This window comes from Guillardia theta, assembly GCF_000315625.1.
Source record: "Guillardia theta CCMP2712 unplaced genomic scaffold GUITHscaffold_37, whole genome shotgun sequence".
In the NCBI taxonomy this organism is placed as follows: Eukaryota; class Cryptophyceae; order Pyrenomonadales; family Geminigeraceae; genus Guillardia; species Guillardia theta.
In genome coordinates this window covers 452,191-475,860 of record NW_005434637.1, presented here as the reverse complement: position 1 = coordinate 475,860, position 23,670 = coordinate 452,191, and the positions used below count along the sequence as shown (strand labels likewise).

Sequence of the window (23,670 nt, the reverse complement as noted above, 5' to 3'; positions counted from 1 at the left end):
AGAAGTTACTGGAAATGAATAAATGAAGTCAAGCGAGTTGTGTCGATGAAAGGGAGATGTGCGCATGAAGCACTTGCAACGCCTGCTGCACCACCAGCCGTCTCCGAGCCTCTTCCATCCACCTGCATCATCCTCAGTATCGACTCCCGTGTAGACCTGACCCCTTCCTCCTCCCTCCTCCTCCCTCCTCTCCTGTCTCTCTTCAACTGTCTCTCCCTCACCCGCTCATCGCCTGCGCAGGACGGCCTTCGAGAACCTCGAGCTCCTGCATGGCTTGCGCTATCCGCCCTCGGTACACCCAGATCCCTGCTCTCTTGAGCACCTAGATGAAGGTCAGCTCACTAGCAGAATGCGGCCAGAAAAGTTCGCACAGCAGCAGGGTCGTCTCCCTCAGGAAGACTATCGGTCGGGGAAGGGTGGCGGAAGTTGATGCTTCCTCCCAGGTCATAAAGTTTGGACATTCCTGTCCCCACCAGCTCCTGCACGCGAGATCAGCTTTCTTTCACTCAGCTGTCTTGACATGCCTGAATCATGCCGCCTCCCTCCGGCACTAGCAGCCTACGACGAGCCTCGAGAGAGGCAGAGAAGAAACTGAAGAAGGCAGACTACGTTAGTCGCAGGCGAGGCCACGAGGAGAAAAGGACCGAGTCTGAAGCTCATCCATGGTCGAGACATTCATCTCTACCAACTTGATCAAAGGTTGCTGAATGAGAGGATGGCAGTCACCGTCTTTGATCGGGATCGTCGATAAGGCTGCGTCAACAGCTGTATCTCCTCCTGCCCCGCAGTCAGACGGAGCCAGAGCATGAGCTTGCCTGCCTGCCAGCTTCCTAAGGAACTTGACCTCCTTGGAACAGTTTCTGCCGGATTCGACAGCATCCTTGAGCGCGTCCGCTGCCAAGGACAGCTGATGCACGTACTGCAATATGGTCAACCATGTTGTCCCAGCGATTCAAGAGCATCATGCCTGAGCGTTTCTCTTGTTGTTGGAGAAGCCCTCGACGTCTTCGTTGAACTTGTAGACGGTTTCTTTCAGCGTCTTGATCCTCCCCACGTACGTCTGCGATGTTTGCTCGAAATATTTCTTGAGGTTCTCCCGCTCCTTCTCCAGCTCTCTCTCGCTCTCCAGGGCGAGCTGTATCTCCTTGATCTTCAACGCATGATCGTGGAGCTGTTCAGCTTGCGTGTTCACCTGCACCCATTCCTCCCGGATCCTCTGGTCGTAAGTCTCATCGATCTTCGAGATCTCCTCTTCTGCATGCCTGCGAATCTCTTCCACCTTCATCTCCATCAATCTCTGCAGCTCGTTCTCCTGCGCCACTAGCTGAAGAGAAAGCTTCTGCATCTGCTCGGACTGGACCGCATCCTCTGTCATCTTCACGGCCTCTCGCAGCCGCTGCGCTTCCAGTCGCGTTCGCAGGTGCAGCTCAACCAGAACTTGCCTGATTCTGCCCTGAACCTGCTCAAGAGTTGAATCTTCAGAAAGGCCCTTCTCTTTCGACAGGTCGACTCCTCGCTCGTTGATAGCTCCCGATGACAGGCTGTGAGACTGCAGGACCTCGTCTCCTGACGCAATCTGCTGATGAAGCGCTTCCAACATCTTCTCTGTCGTCTTAGCTGCGCTGAGCTGTGCAAGCTTGCTCTGCCAGTGATCGTCTAGCTCGCGGTGTTGGAACACAACTGTTGGTTGAGTTGCTGTGTCCTTAGTAGCATGTAGCGCCTCCCTGAGCTTTTTGCTCTCCTCCTCCAACACATCCCTCTCCTTTTTCAATCTCTCCAACTCTGACAGTAAATTGTTGTACATCTCCACGCGTTTATCGCTCTCTTGCTTCTCTGACTTCTCGATCTTCTGAATCTCTTCAGCTCCTTCCGTGAAAGAGGAAGGAGGTGCACGGGGTCCTTGAGAAGGCTGAGAAGAATCTTTGTCAGCGGAAGGAGGGGATCCTCCATTCGTTTTCTCATCCTTCTTCTGTGCCCTGATGTTCTCTACAGCCGCTGCGATAGTCAACAAACCAGGTCGTCTCACAGCCCCATCATCAGATCCCCGTGTGAGGACGACTTGATCTTCGATGCCCAAGATGTCTTTGAGTAGCTCTTTCCACTCAGCGACATCCATGGTATTATCCTGATGCCAGCATCAGCATCCTCAGGGCAGTCTTTGAAGCTCTTCACCTTCATTGCCCACAGCAGAGCAGGAGTTGCGACAGCTGCCACCCGCAACCAAGGAAAGTTCGATCCGCCCTTCCCTTGGCTTCCATGTTGACCCTCGCCATGTTCCCCCCTGCAGTTCGATCCAAGTCAGACGACCCAAACTCACTTCTACGGAAGGCGCGTTCCCAGCCCACCTCAGCGAGTGAAGGAAGCTCCTGCCCATCAGGCAACCTGGCGTGCCGGATCAGTTGTCTTTCTTTTTGGAAGTTCATGGTTACGCTACCTGCTCGTGCTATGGACAGGTTTGCCTGCGACGGTCTGTTTCCATGACATATTCAGCGTGGGGATAAATCACGTTGGTCATGCAATATGTACATATCTGTTGTTTCGATCCTGTGTACATACTTGTTGCCAGTGCCCAGCTTTACAGAACTTGATCCTTGATCTTATCTTTCTCGTCTATTGGCTGTTGCATCACCCATGCCTGTTCCTCCCTCCATACCTCCCTCCCTATTCCACCCTCGCTCTCCTCTTCCCAAGGTCTTCCTGCTCCCCCTCCCTGCCATCTCTTCCTTTCCCTCCCTCCTCCCTCCTGTATCCTGCCTCGTGCATCCTTCGTTGTGCGTCCTACTGCCTGCTGGCTCCTCTCTGTTCTCTTACCGCTTGATGACATGCCGCCACATCGCCGACATGCGCGGCGCCTCCTTCCCGTAGACCCTAGCACCCCCACCCCCTTATCCAATTCTACAACACCCACCCACCTGGACCGTTGACATCTATTTCATTACTTGACTACCATCTTCCTTCACCCCCAACCCCTTCAGCTTGACCCCCCCATCAATTCCACCCCTACCCTCGGGTCGTACATGACCCCTGCTTAAATAGTTGATTCCAGGGTAGGGTGGTTTTCTCCCGAGGCGGATTAGCTTCAGAGTGGCGCTGTGGAGCTGTAGGGTTTCAAATAGAACCCCCACCCCTGTCAAACATAACCCACCCTCGGACAGAATACCAGAGTTGTAGGTACCCTATTTCTCTCCTATCTTCTGATATGAAAGTACCCGGTACTATCATATCAATTTTGAGTACCCTTCCGATTCTGCCTCCACTTCCGATGTACCACCCTCTACACCTCGTACGTTTCGAATCCTACCCGCCATGCCGCGTGCTCGAAAGGAGTTAAGGGAGGATGCGCCGTCGCCTCTGACACCGGCGAAGCTAAGAGCTTCGCGGGGATCGAGAGTGATGGGCAAGCCCCTCCCCATCCCACCAGACAAGTCAGGCCTACCGTCATGCATGGACAAGGAGAATGTGAACTCACAGGACCTTCTCTCTCGCGCATCGCTCCTCAGCCAGCAGCCGACCGTGAGAGGCAGTGACGCCTGCTCCTTGAGCGGATTCAGGCTGAGCGATGCTCACTCTCTGGCTAGTGTTGGAGATCTCCGTCACGATCATCTCCCTCTAGACTATTCCCAGCGTTCAAGGTTGAGTCAAGACCTGGAGGCGTTTCCGGTGTGTAGCTCTCTCAAACCCACCAATCCTACTTCTTATGCTCTTGTTTGCAGGAGGCGCAGACGCCACCACCGTACCGAGCACATGATGTACCATCCCTGCAGACGATCAAAGAATCTATCAGGAACAAGCAGGAAATATCTAGCCGACTCTTTGATTCTCCCAACAGTCCTGAGAAGCATCAGGCCCTTGAAGAGCAGCTGAGAGCCATCAAGGCTGAGGAAGACGCCCTGAACACCCTTCACGCAGAGCTGAAAGAAGCTCTGCGCAATCGTAACTCCTCACCTGTTAAATCCGCTGAAGAATTGGAGATTGAAGTGATCCGAGAGCAAATTCGCGAGTTGCACGCAGCACTCGAGAAGGAGAAGGAGAAAACGTACGCGCTTTCGTTGCAGATTTCAGCTGGAAGTGAAGAAGCTGAAAAGATCCGCCAGGAGCTTTTCAAGGCAGAAGAATATTCTAAACAAGTGAAGGACGAGGCACAAAAGGCTAGCGAGAAACAAGACAGAGAGTATGAACAGTCCCTGATGGAGAAAGATCTTGAGATTGACAGGCTGAAGATGGTGGTGAAGGAGTTAGAGCAAGAGGTTCAGAGGTTGGACCAGACAGTCAAAGACAGAGACTCTGAACTGAAGTCCTACAAACATTCCAACGCAGAGAAGGATGTCAAGATCGAGCAGCTGAAGGAAGCTGTAAAGCACACCCAGGAGTCCTTGATGGCGTTCAGGGACGAAGTTGCAAACTTGCAGCTTCAAAACAGAAATGTGTGCGAATCTTCGAAAGAAGAGATGGATGCTCTGCGATCCCGCCTGGAGGTGTCCGAGCAGAATGCTACCTTGCATCAGACGAACGAGGATTCGCTGATGAAAAAGCTCTTCTCGTTGAAGGCTGAGATGGAAGAGCAGGCAGCGAAACTCGAGGAGGCTAACGATCAGATCGATGAATTGGAGCTGAAGAGAGATGAGCTGCAGCAACAGAATATTGCCATGGTAAAGATGGATCCGCTTTTCTTGTTCGTAAAACTTTTGCAGGAGAAGAAGTGCTCGGGTCTCGACAGCCAAGGCTCGAGACTGAAGCAGTGTGAAAGAGCTCTTGGAGAATTTAGCGCAGCATGGAATGAGCTCAAGTTCCGAGAATGTCTGACAGAGCTGGAGTGCCTCAAGGACTTGCTTTCCTCTGACATACACCAGGTGAGCTCTAATATTTGAATGTTGAATGCGCGAAAGAAGTTGATTTGATATGAAAGTCGGAGAGGGTGCTGGAAGAGAAGGAAGGTCAAGTTCGCTCCATGTCAAGCAAGCTCGGTAGCATGGAAGGAACCTGTCAGGATTCCCTTCAGACTCTGAGGATTCTGGGCGCCGTGATCGAGGAGAGCTCTGATGCGTGCAGGGCTCTTGAGTCTGGGTTGGACAAGAGCTGGAAAGAGATGGGAGAGGTATACATCAAACTTAGACAGCAGGAGCAGAGCATGAAAGATCTTGTGAGTCAAATGGAAGATGTCAAAAGTCGCAATGAGGTGAGATGATTTGTCGATGAGACAAGCCGTTGATGTTGGTGACAGCGTGAGAAGTCCGCGATGGAGGAAGAGGTCTCGGCGTCAAAGAAACAGGAGGAGGAGAAGTCGAAAGACATTGCACGTCTTAATCTGGAGATTTCCGATCAGAAGAAGAGGCTGATTGATCTCATCAACGACAACGCCACCAAGGACTACGAGATGCAGATCACAAACCGTTATCTGGAAGAATGCTCAACGATGTTGACGTCCATCACTTCGCTGGTGGCAACGACTCAGTCGAGTATGGAGGTGCTGGAACAGAATGTGATGGATCAGAAGCTACAGGGAGCGAGACAAGAAGAAGCGCTTCAGGTCCGCTGAAGCTTACATTGTTGCGTATCTGACCGGCTGCCTGTGTTCTTAGCATGCGCAAATCCTCCTAGCGAGCAAGGGAGAGGAGATCCAGAAATCTATCACGTTCAATGATCAACTCTCTGCTCGACTCTCTTCACACCAGGAGGAAATCTCAAGCTTGAATGTCCAACTCGATCGGCACAAAGAGAATTTCAACCAGCTGAGCGAGCAGCTCAACTCTGCGCAGCTCCATCTGCAGGAGAAGACTTCAGCCCTCTCTTCCTACGAAGAGAAGCTTGCTGCAACTGAAGAGGAGCTGGAAGTGGAGAGATCCAAGAACTCTGTATCCTGCTGCACCTTTTTTTGCACGTGATTCACAGTCCTCAACAGGAACTCACAGATCTCCTTCTCAAGTCCTCGACGTTCCTGAAAGAGCTGAAGGTGATGCAGGAGGCTGTAGCGGGGGAGAGAGTGCTGTTGACAATCTTGAAGGAGGAGCTCTTGCAAACTCAAGTGCACGTTGAGTCGATGAAGGACTGCTTCGAGCAGGAAGGCCAAGAGTCCATCAACTCAATCCAGGAGGTAACGAGTTGTAGCCTTGCTAGCTCGCGCATAATGGGTTGTGTTGTAGACGCGAACCAATCTTCAAATTGCGGACTCCTCCATCGAGGAGTTGAAGGGCGCTCTAGAGCGAGCAGCCATCAGACTGAAGCAGCTGGGAGAGGAGAAGCAGGAGCTTCAGGAAGCAATCCTGCAGCTGAACGCTTTGAACGAGAGAGCAGCGGAGAAGGAGAAGGAGCTTGAGGTCCATTCAACACCCTCTGACTCTTTTGTGACATGAACTGTAGCACGAGAAATCTGAGATGAAGAAGATGCACGATTCCGAGCTCAGCGCCCTCCTTGAGTCAGCTGACTCCCTCAAGCTGGTGATTTTCCCACTTTCTGTCTTTATTTCATCCTCTTTACATTCTCCCCCTCCATAACCATCTGCTCCCCTTTGTCATCGTCATTCTTCTCTCATGATGATACCTGCAGGAGATCCTGGCACTGCAGAGGACCTCTAGCGACGAGAAGGAGTCACTCCTTGCGCATATCGACAGGCTCCATGAGGAAGCGAGAGCGAAAGAAGATCAGCTTGCTGCTTCCCGACGTGAAGTCCGTGAGCTGCGAAGGATGTCGAGCGAGCTTCGGGATCAAGAATCCCTGCTGGGAGAAATGCAGAGCAAGATCTCCTCCCTACGCAACCACTTGGAGTTGAGCAGGAAGGAGAAGAAGGAGCTGAGGGACAGCAACACTGGACTCGTAGAGCTCTGCACTGCCTATTCCGATCACGTGGACCTGCTGTCATCTCTCTTCGATGGGCTCGAAGGCGTGGTATCAGCATTGGGGAGGAGAGTCGCGGAGGTGCGAGCAGAGGAAGAGGCAGCGCAGCTGAGGAGTGAGAGCGTGATGGTTGAGAGTGGTCTGCAGCATCAACAAGAGCAGGAGGGGCTTGCGATGCTGGACGTCATGCTACAGCAGGTGGAGAGCACGTTCGAGCGTGTGGAGGAGGAAGCCATGCAACTCAGCAGAGAGCGAGACGAGAGGGTGGGCAGGATGAGGAGCCAGATGGCTCTAATCTACGAGAAAGCAAAAGACCTTGAAATGGAGAAATGCGCTTCCATCAACGCGTTGGAAGGGGTGGAGGAGCAGATGGCGACCATCATGGAGGAGATGCAGAGGAAGATGACAGAGAAGAGCAGGGAGAACGAGCGCCTTAGGCGAGACTTGCTTGTTCTACAGGAGCGTGTCGGATCGACACGCTCAAGCACTCAACCGTCTCAACAACTATCTTCTTTCGGACAGACAGAGGCAGAGGAGGAGGAATTGATTAGCTCCATGGAAACCCTATCCTTTGATCTCTGCAGGACGCTGAAGGAAGCCTGTTGCAATCTTCGTGAGTACCGCGAGCAGCAGGAGAAGATTTCCAGTCAGTCCGAAGAGTACCAGCATCTGCTACTGGAGAGCGAGGAGAACATGCAGAGCATGCGGGAAATGCTGGAGGAGGCCGACGCTCAGAATGCTGCACTTGAGGACAAGCTGCTGCAAGCGTTCAAGTGGCGGGAAGAGACGGACGATGCAACCGAAGAGCTCAAGAGAAGCCTGTGGCACAAGCAGGAGGAGCTCAACGCGGTCTACGCTCAGCTGCAGGGCATGGACTTCAAGCTCTCCGATGCCCAGCAAAGGATCGTCAAGAGCGACTACGTCTGTGAGCAGGTCGATGCTGCATCCTTTTGGCCTCTCCTCTCTCCCGCCTCTCCGTCTGCCTCCAACCCTCCTCGCTAACCCCTCCTGCGGTTGCAAGCTTCTTACTAGCTTCTTTGCAGTACTTTGCTATGCGGACAGTGCTGGGGGTCAGCCCGGGAGGAACGCCTTCCAAGGGAGTAGAGCGAGCGAAGATGCTCAAGACAGAGATGGAGGACGTGAAGCAGCGGCTGCAGCATCAGATGTGGCAGACAGAAGCGGAGAGAACGAAGAGAAGGAAGCTTGAGTGCGACCTAAAAGCCCTCAAAGATGAGTTTGTGTGCATGGAGAAAGACTTCCAGCGCAAGCAGAAGGTTCCTCCCCCACTATCCTCTCTGTCTCTGCTTCGCTTGATGCACGTGCAGGAATTTGCTTCATACCTGATGGAGACGGAGCAAGAAAGGACTTTCGCGTCCAACCTGCAAGAAGTTCTTAAATCTCAGATCAAAGAGATGGCGAAGAGGATCGAAAATCTACAACGACGAGTGAGATTCTCATCCTGCTGATCCTTATCTCCTTCAGCTCCCCTCTCCAGCTCTCTGCTTCCTCCGCTGAATTGCCTTCAGATCTCTGAATACGAAACGCGGGAAGAGCAAGCGAACTTGGCGACGCAGTACCTTCTCAACAACGGGGACGCGCTGCTGTCCTCCACGGAGAGGAATATCGATACCTTGCGCGGCAAGCTGAAGGAGCTGCGTGAAGAGAAGGAGGGGAAGAGCAACGAGGTCGAAAGGCTGAGAGGCCAAATCAAGGGTTTGCAGGACATGATCAATGAGGAACACACGAGAGTGTGGGAATGCCAGGTCTGCAGAGAAGAGGGAGAGGGAGAGCTGATCAGGCAATAGGTTGAGCAAGAGAAGACTATGGACAGGAACAAGGAACTAGAGCGTCAGCTGGATCATCTTCAGGTCCCCCTCCCTCCTCCCTTCTGGCCTGATTCTTATCAGGCCCACTACGAGGAAGCATGCTCGCAGCTCCTGCGGGAGCCCCGCTTCCTGCTTGCCGACAACTCCGTCAAGTGAGACGACGCTGAGATGGGTTGATGAATCTGACCCTCCTTAGCTCTTCGGAGAGTCCGAGCCGAGCGTCTCTCGACATCTCAAAGCCTCTTCCGTGCGATTCTTTCACCAGCCTCTCCTATTGTCCTCCGTGAAAGCGCTCAAGTTCTGCTCCTTCAGCCCTTCTTTCCCCCATCTCCCTTGGTCTCGCTCTTCTGCTCCTGAAATACCACAGGGCCAATCCTTCAGAGCGAGGAAAGTTTCTGCTTGAGAACAGCAGTGTACTGCTCAAGAGGTCTTGTGCCTTTCCCTGTGACCTCAGCTGACTTGCAGCAGGGCGGTGAAGGAGAGAGACTTGCTTGAGAACGGGGTGGTCAACCTACAGGAAGCGCTAGAACAAGAGCTCGCGAGGCGGGTGGAGCTGCAGGAGCAGATCGAGTACCTGCGGGTGCCGCGTGCAATTCTGAGTGCTCGAGGGGCGATGACACGTTTGGGACAGGCGCAGCTGGACGAGGAGAGGGTCCTTGCGATGGAGGAGAAGGATCGGCTGATGCAGTCCATGTGGGCAGAAAAGCAGGCGCTGCAGCGGGCCATCGCGCAGCTCCCAGCGAGGGACTCAGAGCAGGTGGAGGAGAACTTGAAGGAGCGTGTGGAGACGATCCGCAAGGAGCTGAGCAGAGACAAGCAGGAGCTACAGGAACAGCTCGAGGTAAGCAGATGAAGCTTCCTGATCCTATCTTCCCTCCCTCCCTCCCTCCCTCCCTCCCTCCCTCCCTCCCTCCCTCCCTCCCTCCCGGTGCTCCTTCTCATCCTTGCTCTCTCCACATTCTCATGCACTGCCTTCTCACCTTCCGTGCGCAGCAAACGAGAGACCGGCTGAGGCTGACGGAGGTAGCGAGGCTTGAGGATCAGGAGGAGATGGCGAAGCTGGCGGGAGAGAAGGAAGAGCTACTGAGGAAGCTGAAGGAACTCGAGTCGAGATACTCGCAGGCAGAAGAAGCTCCGCTAGTGAGTGAGGACAGCAAGGTGAGGGAAGTCATCCTTAACGTTGGGTCCGGCATCACCGAGCACACGGCAAGACGCCTCCTCCTCCACTGCAACAACGACGCGGAGAGGGCGACAAGGCTGGCACGTGCAGCCTTCGATGCGGTGCAGAGGAGGATGGAGGAGATGGAGTCGTCGCATCAGAGGAGCGAAGAGTCTCGTCGGCTCAGCGACATCTCGCACATCCAGCGGCACTCGGAGATGGACGTACAGCACACCATGAGTGTTGACATGTCAACGGCGTCGCTGTGGACCAACGGCGAGGTATGGAGCACCTGTCTTCTCTCGAGCTTCATGTTCCTCTCCCTTCGCGCTCCCTCCGTCTCCGTCTCCCTCGCTTTCTCTCGTCACCATCCATCTCTGTCTCCTCGTTTCCTCGCCCGCGCGCGCGCTCTCTCTCTCTCTCCGCTTCCCTCCCCCGGTCAACCCTTGGTCTTCACCTGCTTATCGATGTCTGCTGTCTATAGGAGAGGAATCGGGCACCCCAGCAGCTCTCCACCTTCGGCCTCATGTCGACTCCTGGCAACGACAAGCACAAGCTCTCTCCTCGCGTTGGTTCGATCAACCTCCAGATCTCTCCTGGCGACATATCTGAGACTGCCTCTTACACTTCAATCCCCCCGCTCGAAGAGTTTGAGAAGCTAGATAGAAGCGAAGCCAGCGGTAACTCTCTCCTTCCTGCTATCTCCCTCCATTCCCACTTTTTCATCCCCCCCTGCCCCAACTTTCCTCTCCCTCCCACCTTGTCCTCTTCCTGTCCTCCTCACTGCTACACAGGAGCGACAGGCCTATCGATTGGAAGTGCCTACGGGCGAGAGAGCGACGCGAGCTCTCCTGCCCTCCGACTGACTACGATGGGATTCAAGAGCCCCAAGTTCATCTTTTGAGGGAGAGGAGGCGGTTTTGTGTTGTTTTAGTTAGAACCATGTACCTGTGCTAGCCAAGCTATTTTACCTTTCGAGATTTCTTGCGTTTCCCCATCCTCCTCCCCCTACCAGGTGCCAACACGATCCAACTATCGCTCTGCTCCCCCTTGCCACTTCCCCCTCAATGGCCGCTCATTGAGTAGATCAGAATCGCCAACACAACAGCAACGACTACACCCACAAAGATCATCATTCTGGCGTTCTGCCACCACATGGCTTGCTTCAGCTGAGAGCTGTGCTTCTTGAACCTGATACTCTGCTGGTTCAGGTTGTCCGTCTTGTCCACCAGCAGCTCGATCTTCTCCCCGCGCTTCAGAACTTTCTCGATGTTGTCCACCATGACATTCTTGACGTCGTCCATCTCCGCCTTCACCTTGTCGATCTTGTCCATCTCACCACTGGACGAGAAGTACTCCATCTGCTTGCAGAGCACGCGACTGAACTCCTCGTTGAACGCGTATGCTAGAGCTGTCTTTGCCTGGCTCCCGCAGGAGCTCTGGAACTTGTTCTTGATATCCTCCAGGAAGGAAAAGGCTACACGCCTGCCACGCCTCTCACCTTCACATCGCACTTGCCTCCTCTCCTCTTCTCACCGCCCGAAGTCCTCTTCAGCCATGCACATGTATGTCAGACCGTCAAACACCATGATGTGAAAGATGTGACGGTCGCACACGTAAGACATCCTGCTGTCGCTTCCCGGCAGCTTCTCCAGGATCTTGCGGGTGACGCTGGCAAAGTTTCCAGTCCCTGCTGCATATTCGGCGAGGATAACCGTCTCTCTTGCAATCAGCGAGTACACGATCGACCCGCCTGTGACATCTTTACGAAGACGCTAGCGAAGATGAAAGCAATGTCGCACCTTTCTTGCTCATGTTCCCGTACACCGACAAGCTACTGCCATCAGGAGTCAATCAGAGAAAATGCGAGCTCATTTCCTCTCAGCAAAATTACACACGCCATCTCATTCACTTCTCTCGTCTACAATGCAAGGATTCTGGATCAAACGATGATGCATGCCCCTGTATCCCTTTAATTTGGTCCTTGATCGATTCCTTGTTCATTCATGCTGCTTTCGAAACCAGGATAATGTTTGTTCCTGGGTATTTGCGACAGTGATCGCAACAGAAACTCCATTCATGCCCATGTTCTCATCATCATCTTGCTTCAAAATTACAATATCAAAATCTTCTGTTATCTAGCATTACGTGCATCCTATCTTCTCCCTTCCTCCTCTGATTGGAACATGTATACCAATACACCGGCCCATAGCGGGCCACCATTAGGTTCATATTAGAGCAGCTGAAGCTTCGACTCCTCAAAGGTATCATCTATTTCCTTCTTCCTTCGTCACCAAATCTTTGCCTCCTCCTCCTGCTCCTCCTGCGCCTCCTGCTCCTCCTGCTCCTCCTGCTCCTCCTGCTCCTCCTGCTCCTCCTGCTCTTCTTCCTGCCCCTTCCCTTCCTCCTTTATCTTCTGCTGGACATAGCGATATTCTGGCCGACGTCATGACGAAACCACATCCCCGCTCATAACCATTTCCGGATCGAGAGCTGGGGCGGGCCGGGTACGGACAAACCGGCGGGCCCGGCGGGCCCGCCTGCCACGTCACGGCTCAAAAGTGTCTTAATGTAGGGTTACGAGCCTCGATGATGATATGCAGATCAAAAGGGTTCCATCTTCCTAGGACCCGGAGGTCTAGGGGGTACAAAACCAGAGTCACGAAAACTCGCGATTTCAACACAGCGTTCCCCCCGCACACTCCCCTGCAACAGCTTCTGTTCCTCCTGTCCTGGGCCTTCAACATCCTTCGGAACCGCACGAGAGGCTCTCAGCTTTGGGGAATGTCCAGCTTCGATGCAGCTGTCTTTGGGTTCACGATACCTTATCTGTTCCTGACGCTGCTTATTGGTGTCTACGTCTCCAAGCACATTACAAACGTACAGGATTTCGTCCTGGCAGGTAAAACTTGACGTGTCATGTGCCATTCCCAACCTCTGCCTGCCGCAGGAAGAAGTCTGCCTCTTTTTGTCACGGTCTCCTCCATGTTCTCCATGTTCTTTGGAGCAGAAGCCACTCTGGGCGCATCGTTCAATATGGCGGCAGGGGGACTGAGTGGGGATGTCGTTGCTGACCCTTACGGAGCAGCGCTGTGCTTGATACTCTACGGGATCTTCTATGCTCGACCTCTCTACAAGACAAACAACTTGACGCTGTCTGACTTCTACGTCGAGAGGTTCGGACCCAAAGTCGGCGTACTGAGTGCGATCATCAATACTATAGGATACCTCATGTGGACCGCAGGACAAATCAAAGGCCTTTCACTGATCGCTGATCGAACGTGGGGGATGCAGAAGGATCTTGGAAGTGTTATCATGACTGGCCTCATCACTCTGTACACCTTTCGAGGAGGGATGATTGCAGTGGCATGGACAGAAACGTTTGAGAGTATCGTGATCGTTGTGTGCTTGATCATCGCTTCGGTAGAGCTGGGGGGGAGGACAGAGACTACATTTCTTGGGGCCTACTCAACTTATCAAGAGAGGATGCAGCCAAATGTGGGCGTGGAGGGAGACTATTACGGTCCCTTCCGCGGCGTTCTCAACTTCATTGCTCAATGGAGCTATATCGGCATCGGGTCTATTCCCTCGCAAGACATCTATGAGAGGATGAACGCAGCTCGTTCGCCCTTCTTTGCGGTCGTGGCCTCAATCGTTGCCGGCTGCCTCTACATCGTTGCCGCTCAGATGCCCCTGTTCATCGGGCTCGTGGCGAGGAAGGAATATTACCTCGCTACCTGCGGGAACGTTATGGGGTGCGAGGAGGCAGACATATCAGCTCTCGACGAAGGCCTGATCCTCGACGTGATGAAGAAGTACACAGACGACGTGACTAACGTCTTGTTCTACGCCGCCTACACCAGCGCCATCATGTCGACGTCCTCCGGCACCCTCCTTGCTGCGGGCGTGCTGATCTCGATGAATATAATGCGCCCTTACTATTCTGACTCGGACCCGTCGAAGCTCCTGCAGTACAGCCGCATCACCACCGTCGTCTTCGCGCTCGTCTCATGGGGCTTTACCTTTGCCATGGAGAGCATCTCAGACTTCGTCAACCTCAGCTCTGTCTGGCTCCTCGTCGGCCTCTTCTGGCCCCTTACCGCGGGGATATACTGGAAGCGAGCGACGGCGGTCGGGGCAGCCATGTCGATGCTTTCTGGTGTCTTCACTTACACCCTCGTCTTCTGCCTGTCCGTCTCTACTCCCATGGGTGAAGGCAGCGGAGGATGGATGCTGCATCGGGTGGACTGTCTGTGGTACGCCATGTTCGTTGGCCTCGTCCTCCTCGTCTTCGGTAGCCTCCTGCCCTCCAACGTGCAAGATGGAATCAACAAGGCCATGGATGCGAGTATAGGCAAGCTCAAGGTCTTTCACGGTCGAGCTGAAAACGTTATCAAGGTTACCCAGCAGAGGAAGCAGCGCAGGGCAAGGGAGCAGGAGCAGGAGCAGGAGCAGGAGCAGGAGCAGGAGCAGGAGCAGGAGCAGGAGCAGGATCTTTGCAGAGGTCAAAAGCAAGAGCTAGAGCAAGAGCAAGAGCAAGAGCAAGAGCAGAAAGAACTGAAAGAAATTTTTGAGCAAGTGCCTTTGGAAGCAATGAAAGTGATAACGCTAAGTAAGAAGGAGATAGAATTGGAAGGGAATTTCAACGTTTGACAAGTTTAGGTTGGAGTTTTCTTTGTCTAGCTATTCATTCTTTAGTCTCTCTCTCTCTCTCTCTCTCTTTATTTTTTCTTAAATATAGAACCCCAAGTGCTCCGTTGCCTTGTGCAATGAAACATCAGGAAGTCAGCGACAGAAACAGCATCCAACTTCCTCACCTCTTCATCAGCTCGTTGTGATGTGCTACGACCCTTCGCTGCATACTGAGCACCTCCTCGTTGTCGGGGTCAATCTCGGCCGCCTTTTCGGCCGCCTTTTTGGCCAGCTCATACTTGTCGTCCTCTAGGAGGGCGAGCGCCTTCCATCTGTTCGCCTTGCAGCGGAGCTGCTGCGAGAGGCGAGGAGAAATGTCGAGCGTGAGATCGCAGAACTTGACGGCGAGATTTGGATTGCCTAGACGGCGTTGGCATGCTGCGGGCAGAACAAAGTTAGCAAGAGGAAGAGGACGGGGGGGAAGAGAGAGGAAGCAAGTGAAGAATACAAGAAGGCAAGGATGAAGGAGGAGATGGAGGGTATTGAAAACCTGCAAGATTCAAGTAGACATTCCCCTGAGCCTCCATTAGTTCTTTCTTTTCTGCGTCTTCTATCGCTGACACTTCGTATGTGGTGGCGTCGAGGATTTCATCGGAGTTCTCGAGCTCCTCAAAGTTCAAGTGAAGCATGGCAGCCTGCAAAAAGACTGTCAGAGTGGAGGAGAAGGAGGAGGAGGAGAAAGTCGAGTAGTAGGAGGTAGTTGAGGTCGTAAACAAGACAACAGCGATAGCAAAGAGGAGTGCGGGAAACAGAAATCAGCACTGAAGATATGAGGACGGAGATGAAGTGGAAGAGAAGGATGGACAAGAATCAAGAAATCCAGGGTCAAAGATTGCTCACGTTGTACTTGTTCTCCGCCGCAAACGTCAGGCCCAGTTTGAAGAATCTGTTGCCGATGAGCTTTCTCTCATTGGCCATGAGGAGCTTCTTGGTGAGGTTGGAAGCTGCCATGCTCTTGACCGCAGCATGTACGATCACGTCGAACTCGATCATTGCCATGTCCGACGCAGTCTCGAGCAAACTCTCCAGCTCCTCCTCCGCGTCCCTGCAGCGGTACAAACCCGAAGCCTTGGAGAAGGAGATCGTTCCTCTCTGCCCGACCTTCAACCTCGGCAGCGACATCTCGACCGCAGCAGGCAGCCTCCCGTCCCCGATCTCGCACTCGACAAATTTCCTCTGGTAGAGGATTACGTGGCTCGAATTCTTGATCGCTCGCATCCGGAAAGACAGTATCGTCTCAGTCCCATCATCTATAATCTCATCGTAGAGCTGTCCTGTCCAGTGACTGTCCCACCTCCACTGTGCCTCCTCCAGTGACGCCGCGGACCACATCCGAGCCTGCAACCCTACGCACTTGATCCATCCTGAGGGGAGATCATCGACTGGATATCTTGTGTTCCAGTCCACCAGCGTAACGTTGACGTCCATGACAACCGCCGAGCTCGTGTCCGACATGTCCGCTGTCGGCATCAGGTCTCTCCTCGTCGAGGACATGTTTCGGAAGAGCGAGCAGTTGAGGCCCCACTCATCAACGAGGTGCAACCTTGTGGTTACGTTGGGGAACAGATACTCGTTGATGACCAGCTCGAGGCCGGGAGGCAAGACTCCCCTGCCGAACGGATACCGAGCAGGGACTTCCTCATGCTCGATGAGCTTCTCGCCTGCAACACTCACAGACAACTTCAGCTCAACCTCGTCGATGTACTGGAACTTAGGGCGGTCGAACGTCGGCAGCGGAGCACGATCTGCGAGCTCGAACAAGCGCACCTTCCTGTCCTTGGTGCAGGACCTTCCCCTTCCGAACTCCACCAGCTCGATCTCACAGAGGATGTCTGCGTCGTGCGGGACAGCCTTAGCATGGTTGGGAGATGCGAGAGAGAACAATCCTTTCAACCGGCTCCCGTCGGCAGCAAACGTGTACTCATTCCGAATGAAGAAGAGTGAAACCTCGCCCGCCTTCATGGTCGACACGGCGATCTCCCATGCCTTCATGACGTCTCCCCTGCCCAGAAGAAACCCGAACGGCTCGTTGTTCCTCTCGTCGTTAGTTCGAGAGTCATCGAAAGGGACTGTTGAGCTCGCATTGTAGCAACGGTAGTGGATGTAAACGAAGTCGTCCGTCTTGGGAGATGCGTCCGAAGTCGAATTTCGGATCTTTCTTTTGATGATTCCTCCATCGCCGAGGATGTCCTCTCCTATCGTATGACTTTTAGTTTGAACCAATGTATGTGATCCTCCTCTCAGTCGCATTTGAGGCATCCGAGTATGGCTCTGCTTCGGGGGAAGGCAATGTGTTTCAGCGCTTGATAGTTCTGACCTCTCCTGCGATGCATGCTCGTGCGTTGAACATGCAGGCAAACAGAGACGTTGGCACAAGATCTTCGAGGAGAGATGAGGAAACGCGGGTTGTGCAAAACGCAATCCATTTGAAGACCAAACGATCCCGATGTCGGAGATAGCGTGAAACAGGAACAGAACAAGTAACTCCACCTTCCTCTTGCTGGAATGCCGTTCTAGCATCATCATCGCGTCGTTTTATCTTCTTCCTGTCTTCTGGCCTATCCTAACTTTCACTTTGCCCTGCCCATCCTATGTCCATCCCGTCCCCCTCTGTTGCGTTCCATGGCGCAGTCCATGGCGCGCGCCCGATGGTCAGTTGGGGGATGTGGTCAGGGACATTGCCAGTGAACATGGGGTTGGCCCGACGCATTGGAATTAATTCAGGGGATGGCCCGACCCCTTTTTACGCCTGTAGCAAGACTGACGAGATAACGACGGCCTCCATGCTAGTTCCCTGCAGGATGAGCGGTGCTGCCGCCCTCCTGCCCCTCGCGCTCCTGGCGCAGGCTGCGCTCTCTTCGGCATACGTCACCTCTCCCTCCTCCCTGTCTGGCATCAGGACAAATTTTGCCTCCTCTGTATCCAAGTCTCGCAGAGCATATCCTCTTTCCTGGGCTAGAGCCCTGCGCGCTACGGCCACGAAGCCGGACCAGAAGTCAGAGGGGCTCGGCTTCGACAGCCACAAGGTGAGAGGACAGAGCTTTGATGGTCAATGTGCTGCTCGTCAGACTCAGACTTGTTTCAGGCTGTTGATAAGGCTCCGGACACCTTATGCAGGGATGGCACCGCCAACACTGCCATGCGCGCTAAGTTCGAGAAGATGCTCAGAGAAGCTCAGGATTACATTTGTAAGTCTGTTGATCTCTCATCATCTCTGATACGATCTTGTCCCTCTGCGGCGGAGCTCTTCATGCTGCAGTCTGATGCAGTCTGATGACTGACCTTTCGACAGGCAAGTCGGTCGAGAATGTTGATGGAGGCGCCAAGTTCCAGACAGATGCTTGGACTCGTGAGGGAGGCGGAGGAGGTATCTCCAGGGTGTTGACGGGCGGAAAGGTATGGCTGCAAGGTGAGCGAGACAAGGTTGATGACAGAGTGAACAGGTCTGGGAGAAAGCGGGTTGCAACTTGTCCGTTGTGTACGGAAGCATGCCTTCGGAAGCTCTGCAGGTGAGATGCCAACAAGGAAGAGGATGCTGAGCTGAGCTGAGCTGATTACTCTGCAGGCTGCCAACGATCGTCTCAAATTTGGCGCCACCGACCGTGCCAAGGGGTACGCTCCTGGCGAGAGAGTCCCGTTCTTTGCCTGCGGTCTGAGCTCGGTACACGAGGCTTTGATGCCGTGCTGGTCCACTGAAGGATTCGGACTGCAGGTCATGCATCCTAAGAATCCTCATTGCCCAACCATGCACTTCAACTACAGATACTTTGTGAGTGACGAGTCAGAGTGCTGTAGCAGACGGGCAACAAGTTGACGGCGTGCAGGAAACTGAGGGAGGAGTCTGGTGGTTCGGAGGAGGAACCGACATTACCCCCGCCTACCTCAATGTTGACGACATGAAGTACTTCCATGGCACCTACAAGGAGGTCTGCGACAAGCACGACCCTGAGTTCTACCCCAAGTGAGGATGAGCCTCTTCCTTCGTTTCATTGCTGACGTGTCACTGTCAGGTTCAAGAAGTGGGCAGACGAATATTTTTTCATCAAGTAACGCCACTCACTCAACTTTCTGACTTTGCTTCTCCCCCGCTTGTCCCTGTCGATGCAGCTGTGATGGCCCTGCTCACATCTCGCTTGCAGGCACCGTGGCGAGACCCGAGGGCTTGGCGGCATCTTCTTCGATGACTTGAATGATAGAGATCCTGAGAAGATCTTCGAGTTCGCAAAGGTCTGGCAGGCAGAGGATCCTCAGCTCGGATTGATCCTGTCCGATGCAGGAGTGTGCGATGAACGTTCCAAAGGCATACCTGCCCATCGTCGAGGCCCACAAGAACGACCCTTTCACCCAGAAGGAGAAGGAGTGGCAACTGATGAGACGTGGGTGCTTGTCGCTGCTAGCCGTCGGATGTCGCATACGACTCGGATTGATCCTGATACGGCAGGTGGAAGGTATGTGGAGTTCAACCTGGTCTATGACCGTGGCACCATCTTTGGATTGAAGACCGGTAAGCTGAGTTTGTTGGTGGTGAGTTGTATGTGACTTGGCGGTGAAGGTGGGCGCATCGAGTCTATCCTCATGTCTCTTCCCGAGACTGCCAGGTGGGAGTACGATCACAGGGTAAGGCTCCACCTCGGCAGGCCGCTTCCTTGTGCTGACCGTTGCAACAGCCTGAGCCGGGTTCCAAGGAGGCTGAGGTGTTGGAAGTGTTCCGCAACCCCAGAGACTGGGTTTGAGCGACGTCAAGAGCTCGAGACATTATTCCTTTGATAATAAATCTGCAAGATGTTTGCAAGGGCGCTGCTGCAGTTGTCACCAGTGATACTGATCCTTTCTGAGTGTTGAATCAACGAACCAATCCGCCTCAGCGAGATACATGAGGCAGTGGCAACCTCTAATAGACTTGTAGATCTTGTACTCTTCTTGGTTGTTCGAAAGCTTTGAGGCAGACCCGGTCACCTGTAAAAGTCCTTGGACAGAAGGGGTACTTGTCTAGCTGTAATTCAGGGTAGTGCATGACCGGGGGGTGAGACGGGTGGGTGAATACTAAGGAATCACAGGGTGGGGGTAGTCAAAGGTAGGGGTTGTAGGGGGAGGCCATGGCGCGATGCTTGGAGATTGCGCTGCTTCTGTGCGCATGCATGGCGGAAGGTATCGCGTTCATGATCCCATCGGTCCATGCAGCGTCTCACTTGCTCGAGATGAAGGGGCTGAGATCGCAGGCATCCAGGGGGGTTTCTCTGAGAATGGCGAGCATCCTGCCTGAGGCAGCCATCAAGGCTGTGCAGGAATGGAACGGCGCGCCAAAAGATTGCGAGTACGTGTGCGCAGCCTCCAAGACTGACGCCACGGTCATGTCGGATTTCTTCTCCCAGTCATTGGGCGGCGGAAAGAAGGACTCCCAGGTCGTTTTCGTGGCTCCCAACTGCAAGAGTGCAGGCAGCAAGTTTGACGACATGGCAAAGCACCTCAAGTCGGCGTGCGGCTTCTCTGACCTCAGCGTGCTCGAGAGCGCTCCTCAGCCCTGCTTCACTTTCAAGAGGCAGCTGGGTCCCACGAGCTCCCAGGCCGCACGGTCCACCGTCTCAGAGCAGCAGGTACTAGCTACTGGCACGGTTGAGCGTAGGTGACCGGAAATCCCGAGCAGGTGATGAACAGGGTTCTTGACTGGTTTCAGAACTTGATGATCTACCACATCGACAACGAGGAGGACTTTGTGGAGATCGGCCGCATCCTCCTCTCGGTCAAGCGCTACACCGTCACACCCGCTGAGCACCAGTTCGAGCTGCAGCAGGTGAAGTCTGCTTCATGCCGCATGCAGCGGCTGACGTGTTTGAGGAGGCTTTCTGGAAGGAGGTGGCAACCCTGGTGGAAGGGGGGGAGGGGAACACTATGATGATCGCCTCAAACTTCATGCTCGATGACGCTGAAGGGTTCGAGAAGTTCGTACAGACACAACTCACCGACCCGCTCCTCAAGTGGGCGTCCGAGGGGAAGGAGGTTAAGGATGTGACCAGCAGGGCCCTGTTCTGACACTCCTCCAGCTCAGGTTGAACTGCCACCATCCTAAGGGCCCTCGCCAATCTCCATGGCCCATCATTCAGATCCACAGTTATGATCCTCCCCCTCCTCCTTCGGTGAGCCGTCATGCCGCTCTCCTCCCTCTCTGACGCAGATTGCCGACTGCAGAACGAGCCTGGGTTGGACGACGTGACGTTTGATGATCAGCTGGATTGGGGGACCGTCTCGTCGCAGGACTTGAGGAACGCCAAGGTCTCCAATCGTCATGATTTTGCTGCTCGTCCTGATACCTGTGCAGCAATCTCCGGGGAAGACTTATCCCATCGAAATAGACCAAAACAACTTCAAAGATCTGAAATGATTTAATATACAAGAACCAGAAAAACTCACCAAAGGAGCTGAACAATACCATCAATCCATGTGTCCTTTCTGAATTCAATGTTCCTTGGCGAACTTATCGGTTCGAAGAAAGCAGCCTTGGCCTCGGGACCTGCAAGATCAGCTTCCTGAGGCCATTCGAATCTTTCTGTAGTGTACTGACACACTTCGCTACATTCGTTCTTCTCCCTCCAACTCCTTCACTGCACTTCCACGTAAAAAACGGGGAGAAGTTAGCACTCGTGTTCAGCAAGTAGGATAACTCCCGTTTGATCTGTTTTCGCATCATGCAGCAAAGACAAGCGCAAGCTGCGCTCTGCCATGGTTTCTGGCCTGTTGAGATCCCGGTCGGCGTTCTGCACCAGGCACAGATTGAGTGGTGGGTCTCGAAGGAGCCTGACACCAACGACACGAAGGGAGGGACTAGTCGCCCGCAGATCGGCATTCTTGGCTGGACCATCAGCTGATCCGTGAGAGGAAGGTGGAACTCTCTTGCGATCGAGATCGAGACTTTATCTGCGTCATCTTGTGTACAGGGTATCTTCGTCTCGTGATAGTAGACACTTGTGTTCACCAACAGCAAGGAGTTTTCCTCGCATTCTACCTCAATCACCTCACATGGCGAAGGTTTTGTTGAACCTCGAGGCCACTCGGCATGTAGGCAGGGACGGAGGCGCCAAATCTTCTTCCCGCTCACCTGCCAGTGTACTGTACCCGATGCTCCTACATCATCCACATGCTCCGGCCTTCCCTTCATGCGAGATCCGGGAACCATGTTCTTGCCGACGAAGACCCAGGCGACCGGGTCCATTTCGATGCCTTCGAACAGCGGGAGGCTGGGGAACGAACACAGCAGATCGCTGAAGAGCTCGTCGTCCTCGCCTCCCTGCACCACGAAGGATCGGTAGCTCTGCTCTGCTGTGCGGGACTCCACGTTCTCCCATGTCCAATACTTGGACAGGCTGAGCCTTTCAGCATTGTTCTTGCAGAAGCCAATGGCTTCACGGGCCTTTTGCTTGTCCTTCACTGCATTGGGCAGGTACAAGAGCTGCTTTCTTGCGTATTCTTCCCATTCTTTCGCCATCATTCCTTCCATCATCGCCCGATCATGGAATATTCTTCTGAGCAACTGAACCACCCCTGAATCAAGCGGTACCCCCTTTTTGTATTTCGAATGTACGGGTGATTCGCGACGCGCAATCGTAAATGCTGGGGGCTCAAGGCCTCGCTGCGATGGCGGTCGCGATGGCGGCTAGGAAGATGGCAGGAGGAGGACACGCGAGGTGCGAGGGAGGGAGAGAGGAGAAGCCTCGTCGTCTCATGTACTGGGGGGCGAAGTCCTTCGGAGACGAGGGCGTCGTCTCGGAGAGGCTCCCGAAGCCGTGCTTCCTTGGAGGGGACAAGAACATTGTGAGCATGAGCATGAGCGAGCATGCAGGAGCAGCATGCGATGAGAGAGGTCGAGTGTGGGTCTGGGGAGACTTCTTGAACAAGGACATCGAAGAAGCGAAGCCTGCCAAGATCCCCGGGGCTGCGAAGAAGGTCGCTTGCAACGACACGCATACCTACGCGCTCCTACGAGGAGGGGGCGTCGTTCGGTGGCCGCACGAGGATCCATCCAAGACAGAGAATGTCGCCATTCCTTCAGGCCTGTGGGGAAAGATCGTGGGGTCGGGAAAGGTTGTGGACATGCAGGCAGCCTACTCCAACTTCGCATGCGTCACCAGCGGTGGCGCCGCGTACGCCATGGGCGATGGGAGCAAGGGGCAGCTTGGTAACGGGGAGTGCAGCTCCTCTACTACTCCTCAGAAGATGATCCTGCCGGACAAGGAGAAGGCCAAGTCGGTCGCCGTGGGCAAGAACCACTCAGTCGTCCTGACGCAGGACGGCAACGTGTACGCCTGTGGAGCGAACAACCTGATGCAGGTGAGGAGGAGGAGGAGGAGGAAGGCCGCTGACAGTCTTGTTGCAGCTGGGTCAGGCCAAGGAGGAGACGATCAAGCAGTGGAAAGAGAATGAGAAGGACTCGTCGAAGATGTTCTCTGCGGTGACGCTCCTCCTCTGACTGCCCCTGAGTTGACGTAGAGCGTCAGGTGCCGCTGAGGATTCGACCACCTGCCGGATGCGAAGGTCCTTGAGCTGTTGTTGATCGTCCTGAAGACAACATGTTCATGGCTGATGATGATCAGAGCTGTTGATGTTCATGAGTGATGATAATGACATGATCCTGTTTTAGATATGCAAACGATGAGTTGACCTGAGACGAAACTCTATGCTCCTCCTTTCGCCTTCACTCATCTGACCCCAGGTCATGTCACCGCCATCTCTGCGGGGATTGACTTCACTGCGGCAATCTTTCAGGTCCCCTTGTACCTCCTCCCAGCGTTTTCCTCCCCTTTGGAACCCTTCCTCCTCCTCCTCCTTATCCTCATCCTCCTCCTTCACAACCACCACCACCACCACCACAACAACAACCACGACCACATCCTTTTCCTCCTCTTTTCCCCTTCCTCCTACTACTCTTGTTCCTCCTCCTCCTCCTCCTCCTCCTCCTCCTACTGTTGTTCCTCACCTCTACCACAGCACCACTACCACTACCACTTCCACCTCCTAAAGCTCTTCGAATCTTCATTGATGAGCTGACCTTGCGAACAGCCCGAGGAGGGACCGGCCGGCTGGCCACCTCCCATTCGGCTGGGGGTAGATGTGGCAGTGGGGCCATACGCAGCCACTTCACGTGTCAAACAATATCCTTCTTCTTCCTC

General features: G+C 54.0%; 8 protein-coding genes across 8 annotated transcripts; 4 read left to right on the top strand and 4 right to left on the bottom strand.

Moving 5' to 3' along the window:
* Positions 1-28: 28 nt before the first annotated feature.
* GUITHDRAFT_109126 (hypothetical protein) lies at positions 29-2,178 on the bottom strand (the record flags this gene model as incomplete). The annotated part of the gene is made up of 8 exons (XM_005832003.1): positions 29-122; positions 222-322; positions 372-479; positions 552-591; positions 645-681; positions 727-919; positions 1,004-2,125; positions 2,173-2,178. The coding sequence occupies 8 exons, from the start codon at positions 2,176-2,178 to the stop codon at positions 29-31; spliced, it is 1,701 nt and encodes a 566-aa protein (XP_005832060.1).
* An 8,703-nt stretch (positions 2,179-10,881) lies between these two features.
* VAMP7C (vesicle-associated membrane protein 7C) lies at positions 10,882-11,720 on the bottom strand (the record flags this gene model as incomplete). Its single annotated transcript, XM_005832002.1, has 3 exons — positions 10,882-11,302; positions 11,354-11,570; positions 11,714-11,720. 3 exons carry the CDS (start codon positions 11,718-11,720, stop codon positions 10,882-10,884), a joined length of 645 nt encoding a protein of 214 aa, XP_005832059.1.
* Positions 11,721-12,601: 881 nt separating this feature from the next.
* GUITHDRAFT_139349 (hypothetical protein) lies at positions 12,602-14,391 on the top strand (the record flags this gene model as incomplete). Its single annotated transcript, XM_005832001.1, has 3 exons — positions 12,602-12,719; positions 12,768-14,192; positions 14,216-14,391. 3 exons carry the CDS (start codon positions 12,602-12,604, stop codon positions 14,389-14,391), a joined length of 1,719 nt encoding a protein of 572 aa, XP_005832058.1.
* A 239-nt stretch (positions 14,392-14,630) lies between these two features.
* On the bottom strand, positions 14,631-16,768 carry GUITHDRAFT_139348 (hypothetical protein; the record flags this gene model as incomplete). Its single annotated transcript, XM_005832000.1, has 3 exons — positions 14,631-14,887; positions 15,000-15,144; positions 15,350-16,768. The coding sequence occupies 3 exons, from the start codon at positions 16,766-16,768 to the stop codon at positions 14,631-14,633; spliced, it is 1,821 nt and encodes a 606-aa protein (XP_005832057.1).
* A 508-nt stretch (positions 16,769-17,276) lies between these two features.
* CPOX (plastid coproporphyrinogen oxidase) lies at positions 17,277-19,292 on the top strand. The gene is made up of 13 exons (XM_005832054.1): positions 17,277-17,535; positions 17,595-17,697; positions 17,802-17,905; positions 17,953-18,018; positions 18,075-18,170; positions 18,222-18,278; positions 18,334-18,470; positions 18,520-18,555; positions 18,649-18,736; positions 18,786-18,885; positions 18,951-19,013; positions 19,062-19,126; positions 19,177-19,292. Exons 1-13 carry the CDS (start codon positions 17,293-17,295, stop codon positions 19,240-19,242), a joined length of 1,224 nt encoding a protein of 407 aa, XP_005832111.1. The 5' UTR covers positions 17,277-17,292; the 3' UTR covers positions 19,243-19,292.
* Positions 19,293-19,605: 313 nt separating this feature from the next.
* Positions 19,606-20,888, top strand: GUITHDRAFT_163421 (hypothetical protein; the record flags this gene model as incomplete). The annotated part of the gene is made up of 6 exons (XM_005831999.1): positions 19,606-20,103; positions 20,154-20,300; positions 20,348-20,506; positions 20,551-20,643; positions 20,696-20,779; positions 20,826-20,888. 6 exons carry the CDS (start codon positions 19,606-19,608, stop codon positions 20,886-20,888), a joined length of 1,044 nt encoding a protein of 347 aa, XP_005832056.1.
* A 93-nt stretch (positions 20,889-20,981) lies between these two features.
* On the bottom strand, positions 20,982-22,004 carry GUITHDRAFT_109119 (hypothetical protein; the record flags this gene model as incomplete). The annotated part of the gene is made up of 1 exon (XM_005831998.1): positions 20,982-22,004. The coding sequence occupies one exon, from the start codon at positions 22,002-22,004 to the stop codon at positions 20,982-20,984; it is 1,023 nt and encodes a 340-aa protein (XP_005832055.1).
* Positions 22,005-22,624: 620 nt separating this feature from the next.
* Positions 22,625-22,834, top strand: GUITHDRAFT_53396 (hypothetical protein; the record flags this gene model as incomplete). The annotated part of the gene is made up of 1 exon (XM_005831997.1): positions 22,625-22,834. A coding segment is annotated over one exon (210 nt), but the record flags the coding sequence as incomplete, so codon positions are not given.
* Between the last annotated feature and the right edge of the window lie 836 nt (positions 22,835-23,670).

Bases quoted from the DNA above. Each gene is read 5' to 3' on its own strand.
- CPOX (XM_005832054.1), top strand. From the start codon at position 17,293: ATGCTAGTTCCCTGCAGGATGAGCGGTGCTGCCGCCCTCCTGCCCCTC. The intron at 19,014-19,061 runs GTAAGCTGAGTT...TTGGCGGTGAAG, and splicing joins CATCTTTGGATTGAAGACCG to GTGGGCGCATCGAGTCTATC. The intron at 19,127-19,176 runs GTAAGGCTCCAC...CCGTTGCAACAG, and splicing joins GGTGGGAGTACGATCACAGG to CCTGAGCCGGGTTCCAAGGA.